Source organism: Rhododendron vialii, chromosome 1a (assembly GCF_030253575.1).
Source record: "Rhododendron vialii isolate Sample 1 chromosome 1a, ASM3025357v1".
In the NCBI taxonomy this organism is placed as follows: domain Eukaryota; kingdom Viridiplantae; phylum Streptophyta; class Magnoliopsida; order Ericales; family Ericaceae; genus Rhododendron; species Rhododendron vialii.
The window spans coordinates 5,005,346-5,025,459 of record NC_080557.1 but is presented as its reverse complement, the minus strand read 5'-3'; the positions used below and the strand labels follow the sequence as shown (position 1 = coordinate 5,025,459).

General features: G+C 38.7%; 1 protein-coding gene across 4 annotated transcripts in view; it reads left to right on the top strand.

The window, feature by feature from the left end:
* Positions 1-19,849, top strand: part of LOC131298960 (ankyrin repeat-containing protein NPR4-like) — a 43,511-nt gene extending 23,662 nt beyond the window's left edge. The window contains exons 1-3 of one of the 4 annotated variants that reach the window (XM_058324479.1): positions 12,268-13,268; positions 17,180-17,201; positions 18,800-19,847. In XM_058324479.1, the coding sequence (XP_058180462.1) occupies positions 12,781-13,268; positions 17,180-17,201; positions 18,800-19,540 (1,251 nt within the window). In that variant the 5' untranslated portion in view covers positions 12,268-12,780 and the 3' untranslated portion in view covers positions 19,541-19,847. Of the gene's footprint in view, positions 1-12,267; positions 13,291-15,453; positions 16,719-17,179; positions 17,202-18,799 lie in introns of those variants that run through there. The other 3 variants (XM_058324486.1, XM_058324471.1, XM_058324495.1) reach the window with 3 other exon arrangements.
* The last annotated feature ends 265 nt before the right edge of the window (positions 19,850-20,114 follow it).

The window sequence follows — 20,114 nt, the reverse complement described above, 5'->3', positions numbered from 1 at the left end:
AACTAATTTTTTTATCAAATTAAACAAAAATTATTAAGATTATAAGTAGTTATACATAAATAATTATCAATAATATTCAAAATCAGGTCTATACAAAATAAAAATTTTAAAACTCAGATGCTCAGGGAGCCGGAGCAGGGGAGCCCAGGGCCCCCCGGGCCCCAACACAGCTCCGCCTCTGCAGAGCAACCCGTGTACATAACCGTGTGGGCTCGGGCTATCGAAAAACATGTGAAATACTATGGTAACTCTAGGCGTGGGGAGCATGTGTTTACCAGAAAAAAGACCCATGAAATATCATGGTGACTATGACCCCTAGGAAAACGACTTATGAAATACCTTAGAACTCTAGTGCCCAACCCCACGTGAGGCCATAAAGATGGTGGAGAACACGTCTTACATCAGAAGTCTACATGGATGATCTTGATTATATTAGGAACCATGAAAGCTACTAGTTGTAACTTAGGCACGGGGGGATGCGCTCATGGGGGACAAGACCTTATGGGAAATTGATTGTGCACATTTGTGCTCAAGGACATGGACCTAATGGGACACAATCCTCTCATGTAGGACCAGCTCGAAAGAACCCCTATCTATCTACATAAGATAGGTGTAATCCAAGTTTTAAAGGCCAAACAAATGCGGTGGCCAGAGACGGAACCCGGATTTCATAACGCGATGGCCGAACTATGAATAATAAGATTTTGAAAGTTCAAGAATGTAATCGTTTGTTTGGTTTGGGTTTTGAGTTAGATTTTTTGAGTAATGAGTGCAGAAAGATAGAAAAGATAAATAAAATTAATAATTGAAGAAAAAAGCTTATGGTAGACCATGCGAGGGAGAGAGGTTGGATTTTGAGATTCAAAACGGACACGTTCTTAAAACATTTAAATGTCTGAAAAATACCCAATACAAAAGACAACATCTTGGTGTTCTTAACAAACTAAAAAAAAAAACCAACATTAATATTAAAATTTGAATAAAAAAGAACACTATGAAACTACGTGCTTAGCCTTCAAACCTCGCCTTCAAATAAGGTTGAGAAAAACCCCAAGCGTAGGGCTAGGTCGTCGGTAGCATAATAACCGGAAAGTCCGGGATCGTACCCACAAAGAATCGAAAACAGTTTATTCGGAATGTAGGCTTTATATGGTGGATTGTGGCGTTTAAGACGGCCAACTTAGTTTTGCTTTTAACGGTGAAAAGGCTAAAGCAACAAATTAGATACGAGCTTTATAAACTAAAAGAGGCAAGTCTAGGGATCGTCTAACCCTTGACTTAAGCCGTTACCGATTCTCAATTATAACTCAAGTGAGAGTCACGACCGCGCGCTTACACTCGGAAGATTTAGCTTTAAAAGACTATATTTATCGAAAGATGTGATTAACCGGAATTAAATCAACCTATTTTTGCTAATGTATCTAACACGTAGGAGGCCACGAGCCTTCAATATGCCACTTGCCAAGACCGCTTGACTAAACGACATATTAAGGAGTTAACACCCATCGCTTAGACCAAAATGGCTAGGTTAATGAAATTTCGAAAACTATGATTTTAAGCCCGAGGACTTGAGAACCAAGTAACTACCTAAGTCATTGGGAAAGATTAGCCCAAGACTTAGCCAAAAGACTATTCACACATAGCTAAAAGACTAGACATGGTAAGAAAATGGAGCGAAAGATTTAACCGAAGAAAACGAAAATAAACTTGATTTATGCAATGATCCAAAGCGTAGCTACAACATTAATAAACGAGAAATTAACATAAAGTAAATACTTACTTGAGTTCTAAGAAAATTATAATAGGAAAAGCATGAACAACAATGGAGATCTCTCCTAGAGAGAGAACTAAAACTAGAACATAAAGTAGATATGAGATAAAGTGGAAGAGAAGAGTATTTATACAAATCAACTTGTCTCCCAACAAATATCCTAGAAACATACTATAAGTAGCAACTATTCCATAAATGAAAAGTCTAAAAAGCAGCAAATATCTGGCCGAGAGCTCCCCGTATCGATACAGATTATGCAAAGTATCGATACCACATCGCTAAGCTGAGAAGACCAATTTTCCGTAACGCGCCCGTATCGATATGGTTTATGACCGTATCGATACGGAACTCTCTGCTTGCCCAATTAACCAACGCGTATCGATACAGCTCTTAATCCGTATCGATACGCAGAGCTTATCTCCAGTCTTCAAGCCAGCCTCCAAGACTTGGCACCCGACGGCCCCAGAGCTCCACAACATCTTATTTTCATTCTCTAAAGTTAAGTAAATACTACATTTTAAACATTTCTTTTACCTTTTCTTTACTTTAATTTATTTAATGAAAATAAGAAAGTACCCCACATTTGGAAACAATGGCATTACCAGAATTTCAAGATTCCAATTATATCAAAATGTCAACCCCCCACTTTTAGTGTAAAATGAAAAACTGCGCATATTTCTCAAGCGAAAATGGCTCAAAACATGACCTTACCGTTCAAATAAAACCTTGTAACTTTGTAGTTACTCTTAGAAAAATTCAAGGATCAATTACCGCCATTTTTAATCTCGAGAATCGATACTTTTCCTGAAAGTCATTTTTTCATACTTAGACAGATTTTAAGAGAACGACAAGGTCTTCGGGTACTTGGAAGCATTCGGAGCATTCCTGGCGTTGAAATGCGCCTTATTTGCAAGTTTTACCTGAAAACACTAAAAACACACCTTACGTGCAATATCGTTATAAAAGCTAGATAAATGCAAGTTAAAGCAACATAAAACGGGACTACTACAACTAGGTAAGAGTCCAAAACACCCCTTCAAATCCGAGTACGTGCAATTCACGCACAAGCATGCCATTAACTAGGACGAATAAACTATGCCATATTAGAGTAGTCAAGCACGTATGCACCACAACGAGTTTCGACTCCAAAACTCACAAGAACACGCTCTTATTCAATTTTTTACTCAGTGAGATACAAGATACATCCCATGACAAGCGCTAGCGAGTAAATGCAATAGTCAGAGACAAAAAGCTATGCATGCTATCGAAGGAGCGCTAAGAACGAAAGGAAAGCTAATTATTCACAACTATGCACGTCAAGGAACAAATCATACTCAAAAAGTAATATATATCAATCATGCATCAAACGGAGTTAATTAGCGTACAAAAGATCAACGGAGGATTTTATTAGCTTATAACGACATTGGATACAAAGAAAAATGGACTACAAAATATAGTGGCCATATACTTGCATGGTTCATCTACCCTTGGCCACTACCGACCCTAAACTACCCAAGGTATGGCCACATATCGGCCAAACACCAAACAAAGATTCGAACAAGAAAGAAAAACTACTAGATAAGTCCTACTAAAATTACTACCACCGACTCTACCACACACACTCGTCATCCTCATCCGGCTTCTCATGGTATTAAGCATCGAGCTCCTCCTCCTCATCGGACTCTTCCTCCTCCGGAATGTAAGCTAGCCCAGAGGTCACACCAATCTTCTCATCATAGTATTCAACCCTCTTTCGGATATGATTTTGCTTTTTCATAGCATTTCTTTGATTTTTCTTTGAGAAATAGGGTCATTTGAGGTGAGGTTTGTAAAGAAAGAGATTGAGGGGCCAATGTTGAGAGCTTGGAGAGGGAGATGAAAATTTTGAGCTTTAACATTTGTAGTGGGAGAGGAGAGATAAGGAATCATGTACCAAATTTCACCTTTTTGCATCCTAACCACTTCTATCACATTCACACCACCCTCAAACCTTTTTAAAACATTGAAAACTATAGACACACAACCCTCCGAACATCTGGTTACCTAGGTTTGAACAATGGAAGAGACTCGGACTATGGTTCAAAATAAGGACAAAATGACTCTTATGTGGTTTAATCAAACAAAAATGCCTTGAATCATTTCCTAAGTACGCTAACAACTCCAAACAAGATGCACAAAAGATATAAACACTACTCAAGCATGAACAAAAGATATTATTTACGCAAATGCGGAAAATGAAAGCAAAAAGCATGGGATGCTTAAGAATGAATCTTTACTCTAGCGATGCATAACACTTGACTTGACTTGACTTTTAGGCTAAACTTGTTTATCAATGTTCATGTATATGCTTGTGACATAGATTCAAACATATAACCAAATTCGACGGGATACACGACTCTTGCCACTGACACAATTGACAATGCAGCAGCACACAAAGTCGGGAAAGCCATACTTGCTGCTTGACCGATTTTCTAGTCCTAAATTAATGGGTTGCCCCAAGCGTAGGGCGGAGACCGACGCAGCACAATATCCGGTAAGACCGGAGTCGAATCCACAAAGACGGTGACGTGTGCTGACTAAAAACTTGGGTTGTTAGAATTTAAACGGGCTCTTAGGTAGCCACCTTTTGACGATTGATTGAGATTAATTAAAACCTAGAAATTGATTGAACTTTTCAGATAATTAAAAGAAGGTATGGTCGTAGGGTTCGTAGCACTCGTAACCAGTTCAAATCAATCTGCTCCATTTGGTGTTCTTAAAAACATTCAATTTTGGATTGAAAAGATACCCCGCAAGATGCGAAACCTTAGGGTCGCCGTATACCCATGCGCAGCGAAGAATGAGTTTTGGACCCCCATTCCCCCGTTCACATGGGCTCCGACGATGCCCGGATTCGTCCGCGAAAAGTATTTTCCAATCTTAAATCATTTTTACATTGTTTGAAAACAGGAGCAGTATCCGAACTGATCATGGCGTGCTAATCACCCCGCGACCCTACCTATATGACTACTCACTCATCATTAAACAATAAACAAAAAAAACCCTAGATTGAAACATGCTTTTACTGCTCGGAATATAAAATAAACACAGGATCTAAGTTAAACAAGAACCAACGAACAACTTTTATAAAGAACATAAATTAAAATAAATTACCGAAGCGCGAGAAATTAAACAAAACTTTGAGAACTTGAAGTACAAAGAAAATCTGAAAGAAACAACATAAGTAAAGGCTGCTGTATTAAAATTCGAGACAAAAGAAACGTCACCCGTAGCCTCGTACTTGATTCTTTTCGGCTGCCTCCGTTCTTCCGTTTTTCTTTTTCTTGTGTCCAAAAAAAAACGACCCTTTAAAAAGCTGCTGCTACCTCCTTTTATAATAATCAAACCCTATTCCTCCTGCAGCCCGTCCAAACCGTGTACCTCATTGACTCCGATTTTACTCCATGGCCCAGACAAACCCTTTTTTTATTTTTCCTTTTGTTCAGCCGACTTCAACCTCTTTTCCATGGCCCACCATTTAGAATAATATAACATTGGGCCCAGTCAATGGAATTGCAAATCATTTTCCTCAGTGATGCCCGTGGATTAATTAATTGGTGAACTCTTGACACCATATGACCTTTCAATGGTCTGCTTCAAACACCATTTAATATTTTAAACTTTGCGCTTTTTGTATCGAGCCCTTCAAATATTTACAACACAAAAATAAAAGCATAAAACACCAAGTAATAATATAAATGCGATTTAACAAAGATAAATTAGGGGGCGCTTATGTGAACATTTGCACGCCTATCACTTGCTTATAACTTCCCTGATTTGTACCCGATGTTCATGTGCTTAAACACGGCTGGATTCCTTTTTTCTCTAACTACAATCTTGCTGCTTATTATCGCCTTGCCAGATCGAGAATGGCGTTTACGGTGGGCTCAAGCTTTCATCTTGTGGTGTACGATCCTGACAACGGCTTTTTCTTACACATTTTCTGTCATTGCAATTTCACCGGCTGGGGAGAAGTATATATATGACAGGGACGCAAGCAAAGCAATTAAACTTACTGCTATGGTGTGGGCCATTGTGATTTCGCTTATCTTCGTATGTCACTTGCATCATTTGACAATTGGGATTCTGAAAGAGCAACAAAGGTGTCTAATGAAGTGCAGGGATAAGCTTTTCAAGGTCGTCAAAGGTAGCCCGACATCACTTCCGTACTCAGTTAGCGGGAACACGCCCAACATTTGATCTTTTGATCATGCTCGTGCTGTGAGTTTTCCCCGGAAGATATTACAATACACACCCCTCATGTTGCATAAGTGTACTGTAGCACATGTAGTAGGAAAAGGAATGTAATGTATAACGATGTGTTATATGTCTCATAGGCATGAAATTGAGTGTACTTTACTTCAAAAAATGTCTGTAAAAATCAATCTCCATGTATGAAAAATAAGGAGATTTCAAGAAGACATCATTATTTAACACATACATATATTAGCCCAATTTTAAAGGAAAATGCTACAAATTGAAACTAATGGCCCATATACCAGGAAAAATGCTCCTAATTAAATTCTAGAAAAGACACCAAATTAATTACTTTTAACTTCTGAAAATTATTTGAATTGACTGTTGAATAACGTTCAATAACTTCAATCTCTCTCAACACTTCGTGTCAAGTTAAATTCTAGGAGAACTATCTACAGGTCCAATTCCATTTTCTAATAATAACAAGCTTTCGAGAGCACATGTGACCAGTTTACAATTGATCTGTTCTCAGTTTGGTTCATGGCTATCCATATCTTATACTATCTTCCACCACTTTGGCTTTATTTAACTGTATCAACATATCTCTCATCCCAGATGCCAGCAGTCCCAACTCCCATCTGTGGAACTTGTTACCATGATTTTAGTGTTTTCCGAGCTGAAATCTATCAAGTTGATTCTCTATGTTTATGCAAAATCCATGGGGTTAAAGATTTTTCAGTCCTCTCATCCCATATATTGTGTAGCAGGCCGAAATAATGGCTCGTGTCCATTCTGAGCGTATATCGAACCCTCCTTGAACGATCCATGCCAGTCCTAACCTTGTCGATGGTTTGGCTCAGCTTGTTCCGATGTTCGGCCAGATTTCCCTTGAAGTTTGAAGGGACCGTTGGCCGAGCAATGCCGACCCTTTGACGGTCAGACTCAACGTTTGGCCTTGAACGGACGTGGGGACCATTCCTCCAGCTCACCCATGTGGAAACAACCGCCTCATCAGCCACGACGACGACTCTCACATCATCTGAACGGTTACGCACTTGGATAAGGATGAGGGCACGTGAAGGTGCCAGCTCACCCCATGAGCGGTTACAAAACCCTAACATGACGATAAGGTGACGTCAACCGACTCGTGATAAGCGCATGTGCAGTCTTGGAGGCCAAGCTAAGGTGTACCCTACAAATACCACATTATGCCAACCCTAAAGAGGTACATGCTCTTCCATAGTCAAACCCTAGTTCTTGGCTTTCATCTCTGAACACTTTACTCATTCTCACACTGGAGGGCCATCCCGGAGATCCTCCGGTGTGGTCTTTTAGTCGTGCTTCCTTGTGGATCTCCGGGATGGTCTTTCAGTCATGCTTCCTTGTGCAGGCTAGGCGGAAACCAGGAGCCACTCACAATCGAACCACGGTCCAGAAAGGAGTGAACCAGATTCATCGGAACCCCACATATTGACAATACCTTGACCCGCAACAAAATATAAGGACTTAACATCATTTGGTCGCTGAGAAATGGAAAATATGGCATCATCGCTGGAATATAACAAGTCGAACTACTACTCCTCGATACCCATGCAACCAAAGAAATCCATCAAAGCAGCTGCTATGTACCTGCATATGCGCAGACAAAATAGGAAAACCACCCTTTACAGATTAGTGGTGAGCAATAGCTCCATGTCCTAAACCATAGCGCAAAAGGAATTAATTAAGTTGAAGAAAGCAAAAGGCAAGTTGAGTCATGTCACTTCGCACAAATGTGTTAGAATATTGTAGACTTGGGTATGAGTATCTGGTGAGGGTCGAAGTGGCAAAATTTAGACCTTCCTAAAATTATATCTCAAGATATGGAGGCTCGTGTCTCCTAAGATCAAGTTTGTATACAGGGACACGTCTAGAAGATTATTCTTATTGTATATCTATTACTGCCAATATCCTCAATGATCGGGGACGAGATAGATTCTGTTATTGTTGTTGTTGTATATCTATTACTGTTATAAAGGGAATATTCCTTTCAGAGTGAACGCCAATTTTGAGGCTAGCTCACATATCAGTTTCTTTTTTTTTTGTTTTTTGCTCGGCTAAAAGAAATTTCATAGAACTCGAAAGGTTACATCGAGGGGGGAAGGTTGAGGAGCGAACATGCTCAACTCAACTGGGGAAAGGGAAGACGATAATCATCCAGTTAGAAGTTGAATGATAATCGTTAAACTACTACATTTAACATCCAAAAGAAACTTCTAAGAAGGAAAAAAATGTTGTCACCGTAATATCTTCTTCCTTCTTTCCCACTTTCACATCTCAGATTTGATTAGAGATTAATCTTAAGTCAATATTTTCCTCTTTCGCTATTCTGGATGATACATGATATACTATTTGCACATGCATTGTGTGCGAGCTCGTCTAGTTATCTTGTTTACGTACATAAAATCCAAAATAGTATTCAGAAATGTACTCAAAATTCAAATGCGACTGAGAAAAAAGTACATTTTTTTATTGCCGAGCGGCCCAACACATATATCACGCCCACCTAAGAATTAGCGACACAAGTTCAGAAGAGTCTATGCACCATCAGTTATCGCATGAGCGTAATGAAGCAGGCCTCATAGCCAACAGGTACTTGGACCGGTTTGAGTGGGGAAAATTATGGAGGCGCGGCCTAACATTTTAGCACGTATCAATTCTATTCAAGTCCAAATCAATTTCAGTTTTAGTCTATATATTATTTTTGGTCAAAGTCTTCGAGTAATTTCTTCAATCAAAGAGTCATTGAGTCTATCGAAGAGTCATTTAGTTATTTAATTAGAGGACTAAAAACGTGAACTTCAATTAAGTAAATTACAAAAGCAATACCTTTGACAATGAACACGGTTGAAATAGAATCCCCGAGACTGGCCACGAATCGGGTTTGGGACAAGTAAATCCCATCTCCATCCTCCTTTTCCGCATCAACATTCCAAAATCCAATATTCCCAAACTTGTTCCCCACTGCAACCAAATTTTTTCAAAATGCAGTCTTCAAAATGCTACAAATCCATCTGCAATGGCGGGGTTTATTGATACTATATGGCTTGCTATTGCTATGACATAGTATGATGCGTTCGTTTTTATCGATGTCCAATCAAATGTGGTTGATCGACATGGAAACCAACCAAATCGTACCGATATCAATGGCAACAACATATTGCATCACGCTGTTTTTGGTAAATGATGTGAGGTATGTCCATATTCAAACTTTTTATTATTAAATTTTTGGCATTTTTTTTGGGTAAAAAAACAAAACTCTTGGATGAAGGGAAGAAGAACAACACTCCCAGAGAGTACTGAACAACACTCTTTGACAGTGTATATACATATTTCAGATTATCAAACATCTGCTGCTTGAGTGGATAAAAGAAAGAAAAAATGACGGTGAGCTTGGTCAATTAGTAGTGTGAATGCAAGAAATGGGAATGGGTGGACGACGCTGGATATTCATTCCTGAGTTGCAGAGAGTGAAGATAAGAATAGTGATGTGTATATCAAAGACGTCCTACATGAATTTGGGGTTAAAAGATCCAACAAACTTTTTTTTCCATTTGATCCTTGTTAATTGGCAGAAGAAGAAAACATCACTCACCTGTTTAGATAATGCAACAAAGCTAAGGAGCTTTGGAGTTGCATTCCCTCTAGCCACTTAATGAGAGGGGACCCGGATACTTCGTGTTTTGAGTGGATATCCCTTAATATGCAAAGCAACAGAGAGGTGGGAATTGGAAATGGTATCCCATGGCATATTGTTTTTGTCACTACTCTCTGGCAGATTTGGAAGGATAGAAACAAGAATAGTTTTGTAAATAGATTATAGAATTAGAATAGATTTTGTTCATGTTCTATGACAAAATTGATTTCTTGAAATTATAGGTAAAATGTTTTTATTAAGAAGTCATTGTGAAAACCTAGGAAATGCTTTGCCGTAACCCTAAATAAAACTGATGTTTCAATATGAGTTTTTGTCTAATTGCCTCCATGCAAAATGGGTATTCAACTTTTTGTTATCTAAAAGCCCGCAAATGAGCTACACACGATAAATAATACATCATTTCACTTTTCTTTCACACTAATAATAGCATTGCCGACGAGTTGCCTATCAGATTAGATTCATTGCACCTAGGGATGGAGCAAGGAAATTTATTTGCCGGGGTTAAAAGTTAGATACACAAGTAAGATAGTACTTTTCATTTACAAATCCAAATAATAACTAAATTAAGAGGTTAATTATAACATAGATACACTTATAAAATGTATTTCTGCTTTATAATTAATTGGTCCCAAAGACTAGATACATTTGGAAAATGATGCATAACTGGTTTAGTCCCAGCGATTACCTGGTATATGTGGGACAAAAAATAGTAAATAAATGGGGACCAAAATAGACGGGCAAAGTGATCTCATACACTTGCATTAGGCTAGGAGGACAAAAATGAGTTTTGTTAATGTGTACCCCTATGGCACATGATAAGGCACCTACCTATTAATGGTCATTAAATTAGATCAATTAAACTCCACTATTGCAAAAAATAGTGAGAGTAGTTGGAATATAAAATGAAGAGCAAAATTTATTTTGGAGAGCAAAATACCCCTTAATTTTTCCCTCCACTCCATTTAATGTGTTCCTTCCTTTTTTATTTTGCCCTTTCACCATTTTATCTTTTGATATTCAGGTAGTAACATTGCATGTTTTCCTCAATCGAACCATCTGGTAATGTGTGCCCCTATGGCACATGATAAGACACCTATTAATGGTCATTAAATTAGATCAATTAAACTCCACTATTGCATAAAATAGTGAAAGTAGTTGGAATATTAAATGAAGAGTAAAATTTGTTTTGGAGACCAAAATACCCCTTAATTTTTCCCTCCACTCCATTTAATGTGTTCCTTCCTTTTTTATTTTGCCCTTTCACCATTTTATCTTTTGATACTCAGGTAGTAACATTGCATGTTTTCCTACAATAGTGGGGTTTAATTTACTTCATTTAATAAATATTAACAAGTGCCTTATCATGTGCCTTAGGGATACAAATTAACAAAACCCAATGAAAATGACAGAAAAGACTACTCCAAGAAGTATGTGTGGAGTCTTTGGATCAAAGTCACACATGCCCAAGTCGTTGGAATTTGACATCAACCAAGAAAATTGGCAGAACCATCCAATCACCAAGGCTTAGCATTTACGTCCGTGGAACCCATGACTCCGATAGGATGTCTATTTAATCTTTTTTATAAAATATATAACGGGGATGGGGTGCTTACCATTTTTTTTTTTGTCAAACTTCAGAGATGTAATTTCATTGATACGAAAATCATACATAGGGAACAACTGAACGGGTAGCCAACCCTAAGGAGGGAGGAAAGCAACCACAAAAGAGGCCTAAATGATCACCATAGATTCAAGACGTCACACAGACAAAACTCGTTTCTGACCTCAAAAAACCATTAAGATGACGTAGAAAACCCATAAGAAGAATGAGTGAGAGAAAGTCCTACCCAAGGGAAGAAAACCAACAAAAAAAAAAAAGAAGAAGAAGCAAACAAAACCTAAAGTAAAACCTACAAGCAAATAACCCATGCCCTTAAACTTCTGACTTACCTGTGGACCGGTGTGGCGACACTTCTGTTTTGGTTCGCAATAAGTGAGCAAAGGAGTTGAATGAAGGCCGATCGATATCAGTTCGAAATGCAATGTTTTATGATCTTTTACTTCATGCTTCATGCTCACGCTGCTGTGAGTTAATATTTTCACAGGACGTGTTACAATACATACCTCCTTTTGCTAGTTGGTGGATTGTTACTTTCGTGTTGTGCAATTTTGCTACGAATTTATGTAAAAGGCTCATGTCGTGAATCCAATACAGAGTGTTAACAGTAGTATTTACTCTTCTTCCCCTGCTGACAAACCTTCACTTGTACATTTTAGCTGCTCGAAGACTTCCTCGACAGGAACGTGCTCCTAAACGCCACCCATATTTGCGAATTCATCACCACCATTGCCTCATTGTAAGAATTGATCAATGATTTGCGAAAAGAATTAAAAAAAAAAAAACTCATATTCACTGTAGTAAGTCATTAATATTGTAAGACTGAGAGAGAGCAGCATGAGGGAGACTTGGGAGGGATTACAAGTCTCTTTAGCAGCGTGGAAAACTTTCCACATAGCCCTCATTCTTGACTTTGTTGCCTTATATTTTGGTTTGAGAGAGAGAGAATATGTAGGAATTGCTCTGTGATGCCCATGGGTCCAATATCGAGAAAGGCGCCGCATTAACTGGCCTCATATTTGAATCGAATTAGGGAGATGCACATGTCTATATATGTAAAGCTTTCAATTGTATCTATCTACCTACATACATATATAAACACGTAATGGGCCAGTGAAGCAGTACTTGTGCAGAGTGCAGACATAATCGCTGTAGTCGTATTATGCTCATCCTTTTCTAGATTACAAAGAGAGAGAGAGAGGAGAGAGAAACAGGCAAACTATTGATGATGGCAGCGGGAGAGGAAGTTTGGAGTGCCAGAAAGAGAGAGTACATGACAAGAAGAGAGGATAAGGAGAGAGAGAGAGAGAGCGTGTGCAACAGCTAGAGAGAGAGGAGAGGAATAGAGAGAGTGAAGAACAGAGGATAGGGAGCAAGAGAGTGACATGGAAGGACAGAACAGAGGAATGGCTCTGTGATGCAGCAATTAGAGGGGATATAGAATCACTAAAGGAAATAATGAAAATAGATTATTATATCCTGGATAAAGTTTTGGTGGGAAGTTTCAAAGGGAAAAATCCTCTTCACATTGCTACATCAACAGGGCAGAAAGAATTTGTTCTAGAACTTTTGGAGTATAAAGAAGATCTTGCTAAAGCTGTGGACAAGGAATTAGGCACGGCCCTTCACATAGCATCCTCTGAGGGGTATTTAGAGATTGTGGAACTTTTAGTGAGAGTCAGCCCTGAGATGTGCGTGGCTTGTGATCGAGAAGGTAATAACCTTCTTCATATCGCTGCTATGAAAGGTAAGGTCGAAGTATTGGGGTTGTTGCTTCAAACCAACACCTACGCAGCTCGAGTTATGGTGGATCGAGGTGACAATATTTTGCACTTGTGTGTAAAATATAATCAACTTGTGAGTCTGGAACTACTGCTAGACAAGGTTGGAGATGAAGAATTCGTCAAGTCTACCGATATCAATGGCAACAACATATTGCATCTCGCTGTTTTTTTTAAACGATATGAGGTATGTCCCTGTTCAAGCTTTTTATTGTTAAATTTTTGGCAATTTTTTTTGGTCAATGTAAAATAATTCGGCCATTCATAAAGCCCAGCAACACTAACTGAGGATTCTAACCTAAAGTAAAATCAAAATAACAAATGATACTTCTAGCAACAGATCGAACACCGGATTGTATTATTTACACGTTCATTTCTATTCCTAGCTGTATTAGAACTCAGCAGATATATCATAGTTTTAAATTGCGGTATCGGTCGCCGTCGCGGTATCGGTCGCGGTATATCGGTATCGGGACATATCAGTGATACGTCGCGGGAATCGGGTGTCGCGGTCGTGAATTTTTAAAAATCATCAGCAACATGTATAAAACTTGAAAAATATACTTTTGCCCCAAACATTGCCTTAAATTATCACATTTTAATTAATTTAAGACATGTAATAGCCCATTCTCTTCATGTGAAATATCCGATAATTTATCAAAACCCGCAAGTCAATAAGATTTTACAAATATGAGAAAAATGCAACATTATAAGTTTCGATATAATTGACATAAATAGCAAAAATAAGATAAAGACATTAAAATAAACATTGAAGTTTCAATAAGAAATTTTTTTTTTCCGAACCGATACGTACCGGCCGTACCGGCCATACCGGTCCAAAAATCGGTTATATACCGATACGTATCGGGAACCGGCCGATTCGCCTGTGAATTTCAGTCTCACCGATATATCGGCCCATATCCGAACCGGAAGTCCAAAATACCGGTACGAACCGGCCGATACGTACCGTATCGGCCGATATTTAAAACTATGAGATATATGGATGATGAATGGGGGGTTACACACCCTGATACCCCCTATTGTGTACTCTTAACTTTTACTATTTATGCAAGTTCCTCTTTTAACCAAAAAAGAAAAAAGAAAGAGATAGGAGTAATGTCTAGCCTAAAGCTCTTAGATCCGGGGACCTTGTAGCGCCCCAAGCGTGCTGCATGGTGCAACGCTTCATTCGGACCGTCAATGATCTGAATTTTATAAAAACTCGTCCGGTGCAGCGCTGCACCCGCCTTCCTAAAGTTCTCTAATAAGATTTGGGGATATGCGAAGCAAATAGGAAATACTTCGCAGCAGTACAAGTCTACTATGTACAAATGCTACAGGCACATCAAATTGGCACACCTCTACCACACGAGCTGAGCTGGCGCTGGTCCGATTCTCCCCCTTCCTCCCCTACTGCCTTCATTTTTTTTTCCTTTTTTTGCTCATTCACAAAATCGATCGGCAAAGCAACGAGATAGCGGCAATGGTGCTGTTAGCTTCCTTGGATCTCAGCCACTGTTCCCCTCTTACCGTTTTTTGGGAGTCATGTTGATGTGCATCACGGAGGCTACACAACAGGGGTGTCGGTACTCGCCTAACGGCATGGGTTAGCATCCGCTTCTGTTTGGTTTGTCTGGGTTTCCGGATTCTATTTCCGTGGGGTGGCCTATGGTGGTTTTGGTGGACGTTGGTGATGTTATAACTGGTGGTGGTGGTGGATCAGATTGATGAGGTGGGCGGCGACTGTGCATCCCTAGGGCTAGGTTTTGGGTTTTCTTTGGGCTGGATTTTATTGTTGTATTTTGGCTATTTAGGCCTTTCGGGTTGTATGCGCTGTTTATTGTTTTATTGGGTTTTGTCCCTCTAGTTGTATGTTTCCAACTTTTTGTTTGAAGCTCTTCCCCTTCCCCTAATAAAATGTTACGTTTTCCGATTAAAAAAAATAAAAAGAACCGTCCATGGAATCTCTACGAAAAAATAAAACAAAATAAAAGAGAGAGAAAAACCCTTGGATGAAGGAAGACCTTTACAAGAGCGGAAAAAGAGCGGACCTTTGGGTTGTTTGGCTTATTAATAACGTTATTTATCTCACGTTTGATTTGTCTTACTTTAAAAATTTTGCTAATTTAAGAGTGTTTGTAGACGACCACCAATTGGTGCCCAACACCATTCTCCACGCACGAATATGTGATGGAGAATGGATCTAGTTGGGGAATCATGTGGCGGAGCCCTAGGCCCACAGAACAATTACTCCTAAAATTTACTTTATTGAACTTGTCATTTTCAGTGTATGTATATTTCTTTGATTTATATCTAAATCTTAGACTCTACGTGTATGTACATATTTCAGATTATCGAACATCTGCTTAAGTGGCTAAGAAAAAAAGAAGCAGAAAACATGTTCTTTGGCCAGATCGGAATAAAGACGTGCTTTCGCGGTGAGCCTTGTCAATTGATAGATGTGAATGCAAGAAATAGAAGTGGGTGGACGGCGCTGGATATTTATGACCGAGTAGCAAAGAGTGATGAATACAAGAATATCCGACACCTCCTAGAGATATCTGGGGTTATAAGATCCGACAAACTTTTTTTCCCATTCGATCCTTATTGGCAGAAGAAGAAAAAGGACACATTAATAATCGTATCATCGTTGATGGCGACGATGTCATTCCAAGTCGGGATCAACCCTCCTGGCGGTGTTTGGCAAGATACATCAGCAGGACACGAAGCCGGAAAAGCTGTAATTGCTTATACCAATTCCAAAGCGTATCCGTACTTAATGTACTTCAACACGGTAGGATTCCTTCTGTCTCTGACTACCATTTTGGAGCTCATTGTTGTTCTGCCAACACAAAAAAGGACTTTTGGGTTTATTCGAGCTGGGATCTTGTGGTTGACGATTATGATCATGATGTTCGCTTATACCTTTTCCGTCATTGTTGTCTCGCCCACGCAGATGTCTAAGTCCATAATCGACATTGTCATTTTTGTCACTGTTATAGCGTGGGCCGTTGGGGTAACATTTCTCCGCGTACTACCATACCAGGTTCAATTCCTACTACTTGGCGTGATAGAATGGAGTCTATATTTGATAGGATGTACACTATTCACGATATGTTTGGCGCTATGGCTACCTTTTGCTTTGATTTTAGTGGTACGTGACGAGGTAATTTCTCCAATTAAGTCCACTGAAAGAACTGACCAGTTGACTGGAGATACGGCCTCAACACCAAATCCAACTGCAGCTAGCCAGAACGACTCGGCGAGTGTTTCGATCCCGGAGTAATTATTCAATGGTCTTTGGCAGTGTCACATTCATGTCCCAATACTCTTCCTCACCACACATTCATGTGGGATCCATACGTTTTATCCTAGATAGAAATGTGTATTGGAAATTAAATGGTTTTAAGTCACCCCACGTGTCGGTATCCCAATGGCACCCAATAATTGTTCTTGGATCATATCATGCTAGTGAGTTTTTTTATGCTAGGAAAGTGCGAGCTATAAGACACTTTTTCTTTTTGCGTGTCCTCATTGTATTTGTACTTTGTGGTTGTGCTACAAATTTAAGTTAATTGTGTCGTGAATCTAATCATATTTGTGTTATATTAATAATCTTTCCGTCTCATATTTTTGTTTGTTTTTTTTTCATGTACTATTTTAGAATGTCCCAAATTGTTTTGCTGTCAAAAGAAAAGTCAAAGAAAGAGGTGTGTAAATTTTCTTAAACTAATCCTCATAAATGATTAAAAGTACCATTAAAATATAGAATATGAGGTAGTATTAAAAATCTGATTAGAGATTGTTGAACTTTTAGTGGAAGTTAGCCCTGAGATGTGCGTGGTTTGTGATTGAGAAGGTAATTAATAACCCTTTTCATGTCGCTGCCATGAAAGGTAATGTCAAAGTATTGGAGGTGTTGGCCGGTTCGGACCAATCCCCAGGCAACTCGAGTTATGGTGAATTGAGGTGACAATATTTTACACTTGTTTGTAAACTATAATCAGCTTGCTAGTCTGAAACTATTGCTACACAAAGTTGGAGGTAAAGAATTCGTCAATTCTACTGCATCTCGCAGTTTTTGGTAAACGACATGAGGTACGTGTCCATATTCAAACTTTTTATTCTTAAATTTTTGGCAATATTTTTTTGGTCAACGTAAAATAATTTCATTCATAAAGCACGGCCAGCAACACTTACTGATGACTCTAACCTAAAGTAAAAGAAAAATAATAAATGACACTTCTAGCAAAAATGCTAAGCTTGCAACAAAATTTTACAATATAGTTACAATATCTTTACACGTCAGCGTTGGGGTTCACGAACTCAATACTTGTAAGGATGTTCATGGGCCCCAGTGATGACATGTAAGAATGTTGTAACTATGTTGTAGGATTTTGTTGTAAACCTAGCCATTCTCATTTGATGTCTAGCCTAAGCTCTCTAATATGTTTGGGGATTTTCGAGGGAAATAGAAAATACTTTTGCAGTAGCACAAGTATAGAATAATGACTAAAAGTGATATTATTGTGCACATCCCGACCGTTGATCTCGACAATCAACGGTTGGACAGTTGGGATTAGGCACAACACCGTGCAATCCAGACCGTTGATGGCCAAGATCAATGGTCAGGATTTGCACATCACGGTGCGCACAACACCTTCCCCGGGTTCTCCAAAGTGTTACAAAAAATTCCAATTACAGTTAGGAAATTAAAAAGAACGTAACTGTGGAATCTCATCCAAAAAAACAAACAAAATACAAGAGACAGAAAAACCCTTGGATTTGAGATCGAAGTAAAAGAGTCCTCAAATGGAGAACGAGTGGCTTATTTAAAAGAAGGAAGACCTTTACAAGGGATGAAGTGATGAAGAGAAGAACAATTAACACTCTTGGAGAGTATTGAAAATCTTTAGGGGCGAGTAAGAGCATCTCTAACCCAATTCTTTTAAATATTTTTTTATTCAAAAAGCAAGTTTAGAGATTTTCACTATTCATTCTATTTCAATCCTAAATCTCTTTTTTCATCTCTATATTTTTCCCTCCCAAATTTCCCTCCAAATTTATTATTACTCCAATCTCCCTCCAAAAATCTCCCTCCCAAATGTCCCACCAAAACTCTACATATTTGGAACATCCCTATATATAGAAAAACAAAATTTATAGAGCTTGATTGGAGTAATTTTTTTTCTCTCATTTAGAGATATAGAGCTTAATTGGAGATAGAGGTGGTGGCAAGGTTTGTTGGTGCATGTAGAGTGCCTTTGGGTTATTTGGCGTAAAACTAACGTTATTTATCTCATGTTTAATTGAACTAAATAAGTTCTTTTGAATTGTCTTACATTTTCAAATTTTTGTCAGTTTTGTATCAAATTTATTATATAAAGATTTTCACTTAGTCTTGATGAGAGTAATTTAAGAAGTAAAATATTATGATTCCACAGCTAAAAAATTGTTTACGAAAACTACAATTATACCGTGCTCGTAGATGACCATCAATTGGTACACAACACCCTTCGCCACACACGAATATGTGATGGAGAAGGGAGTTGGGGACAACGTAGCGGAGCCCCAAGCTCACTGAATATTTACCACCTAAAATCTACCTTACTGAACTTTTCCTTTTCTATGTATAATGTATGTATATTTTCTTTGATTTTTATCTAAATCGTAGATTGTGTATATGCATATTTCAGATTATCAAATATCTGCTGCTTGAGCGGCCGAAAGAAAGAAAAAATGGCGATGAGCTTGGTCAATTAATAGATGTGAAGGCAAGAAATGAAAGTGGGTGGACAGCGCTGGATTTTCATTCCCGAGTGGCAAAGAGTGAAGATAACATTAATGAGTATCGTGATATCAAAGGAGTCCTATGTGAATCTGGGGTTAAAAAGTCCGACAAATTTTTTTTCCCATTTGATCCTTATTGGCAGAAGAAGAAAAATGACAAATTAATGATTGTATCATCGTTGATGGCGACGATGTCATTTGGGTGTGGGATCAACTCTTCCGGCGGTGTTTGGCAAGAAACATTAGCAGGACACACAGCCGGAAAAGCTATAATTGCTTATACCAATTCCAAAGCGTATCCGTACTTAGCGTATTTCAACACGGTAGGATTCCTTCTGTCTTTGACTACAATCTTAGAGCTCATTGTTGTTTTGCCAACGCAAAAAAGGGCTTTCGGGTTTATTCAAACTGGGATCTCATGGTTGACGATCATGATCATTGTGTTCGCTTATACATTTTCCGTCATCATCGTTTCGCCCCCCGCGATGTATAAATCTGTAAACCTTGTCATTTTGGCTAGTATTATAGTGTGGGTGGTTGTGATGTCATTACTCCGCGTACTACCATTCCAGGCCCTATTGATACTACTTAGCGGACTGATAACAACTCCAATGGAATTGATAGCTCTGGGGCCAGTACCTTTGTAATTTTGCTTGGATTTTTATATAGTATAAATTATATGGAGGTTTCGTTAAATAATATAAATTATTGGCGCAACGTGGAACGAAGCCCACTGAAAGCACTGACAAGTCGACTGGACAGACGGGCCCACCACCAAATCCAACTGCAGCTAGCCAGAACGACTGGACGAGTGTTTCGATCCAGGAGTAATTATTCATTGGTTTTTGGCGGTGGCACATTCGTATCCCAACGACCCTTCTTCACCCGACATTTACAATTTATCCTGGGCAGAAATGTGTAGTGAAAATTAAACGGTTTCTAGTCATCACGTGTCGGTGCCTTAAGAGCACTCAATAATTGTTTTTCAATCATGCCATGCCGTGAGTTTTTTATGTTAGGAAAGTGTTTGTACTTTGTGGTTATGCTACAAATTAAAGTTACTTGTGTAGTGAATCTAATAAGATTTGTGTTAATAATACTCCTTCTGTCTCATTTATTTTTATTTTTTTGGTTTCATATATTACTTGGAAATGTCCCAAATTGTTCTCTCCAAGAAAAGTCAAAGAAAGAGGTGTGCAAATTTTCATAAACTAACTCTCA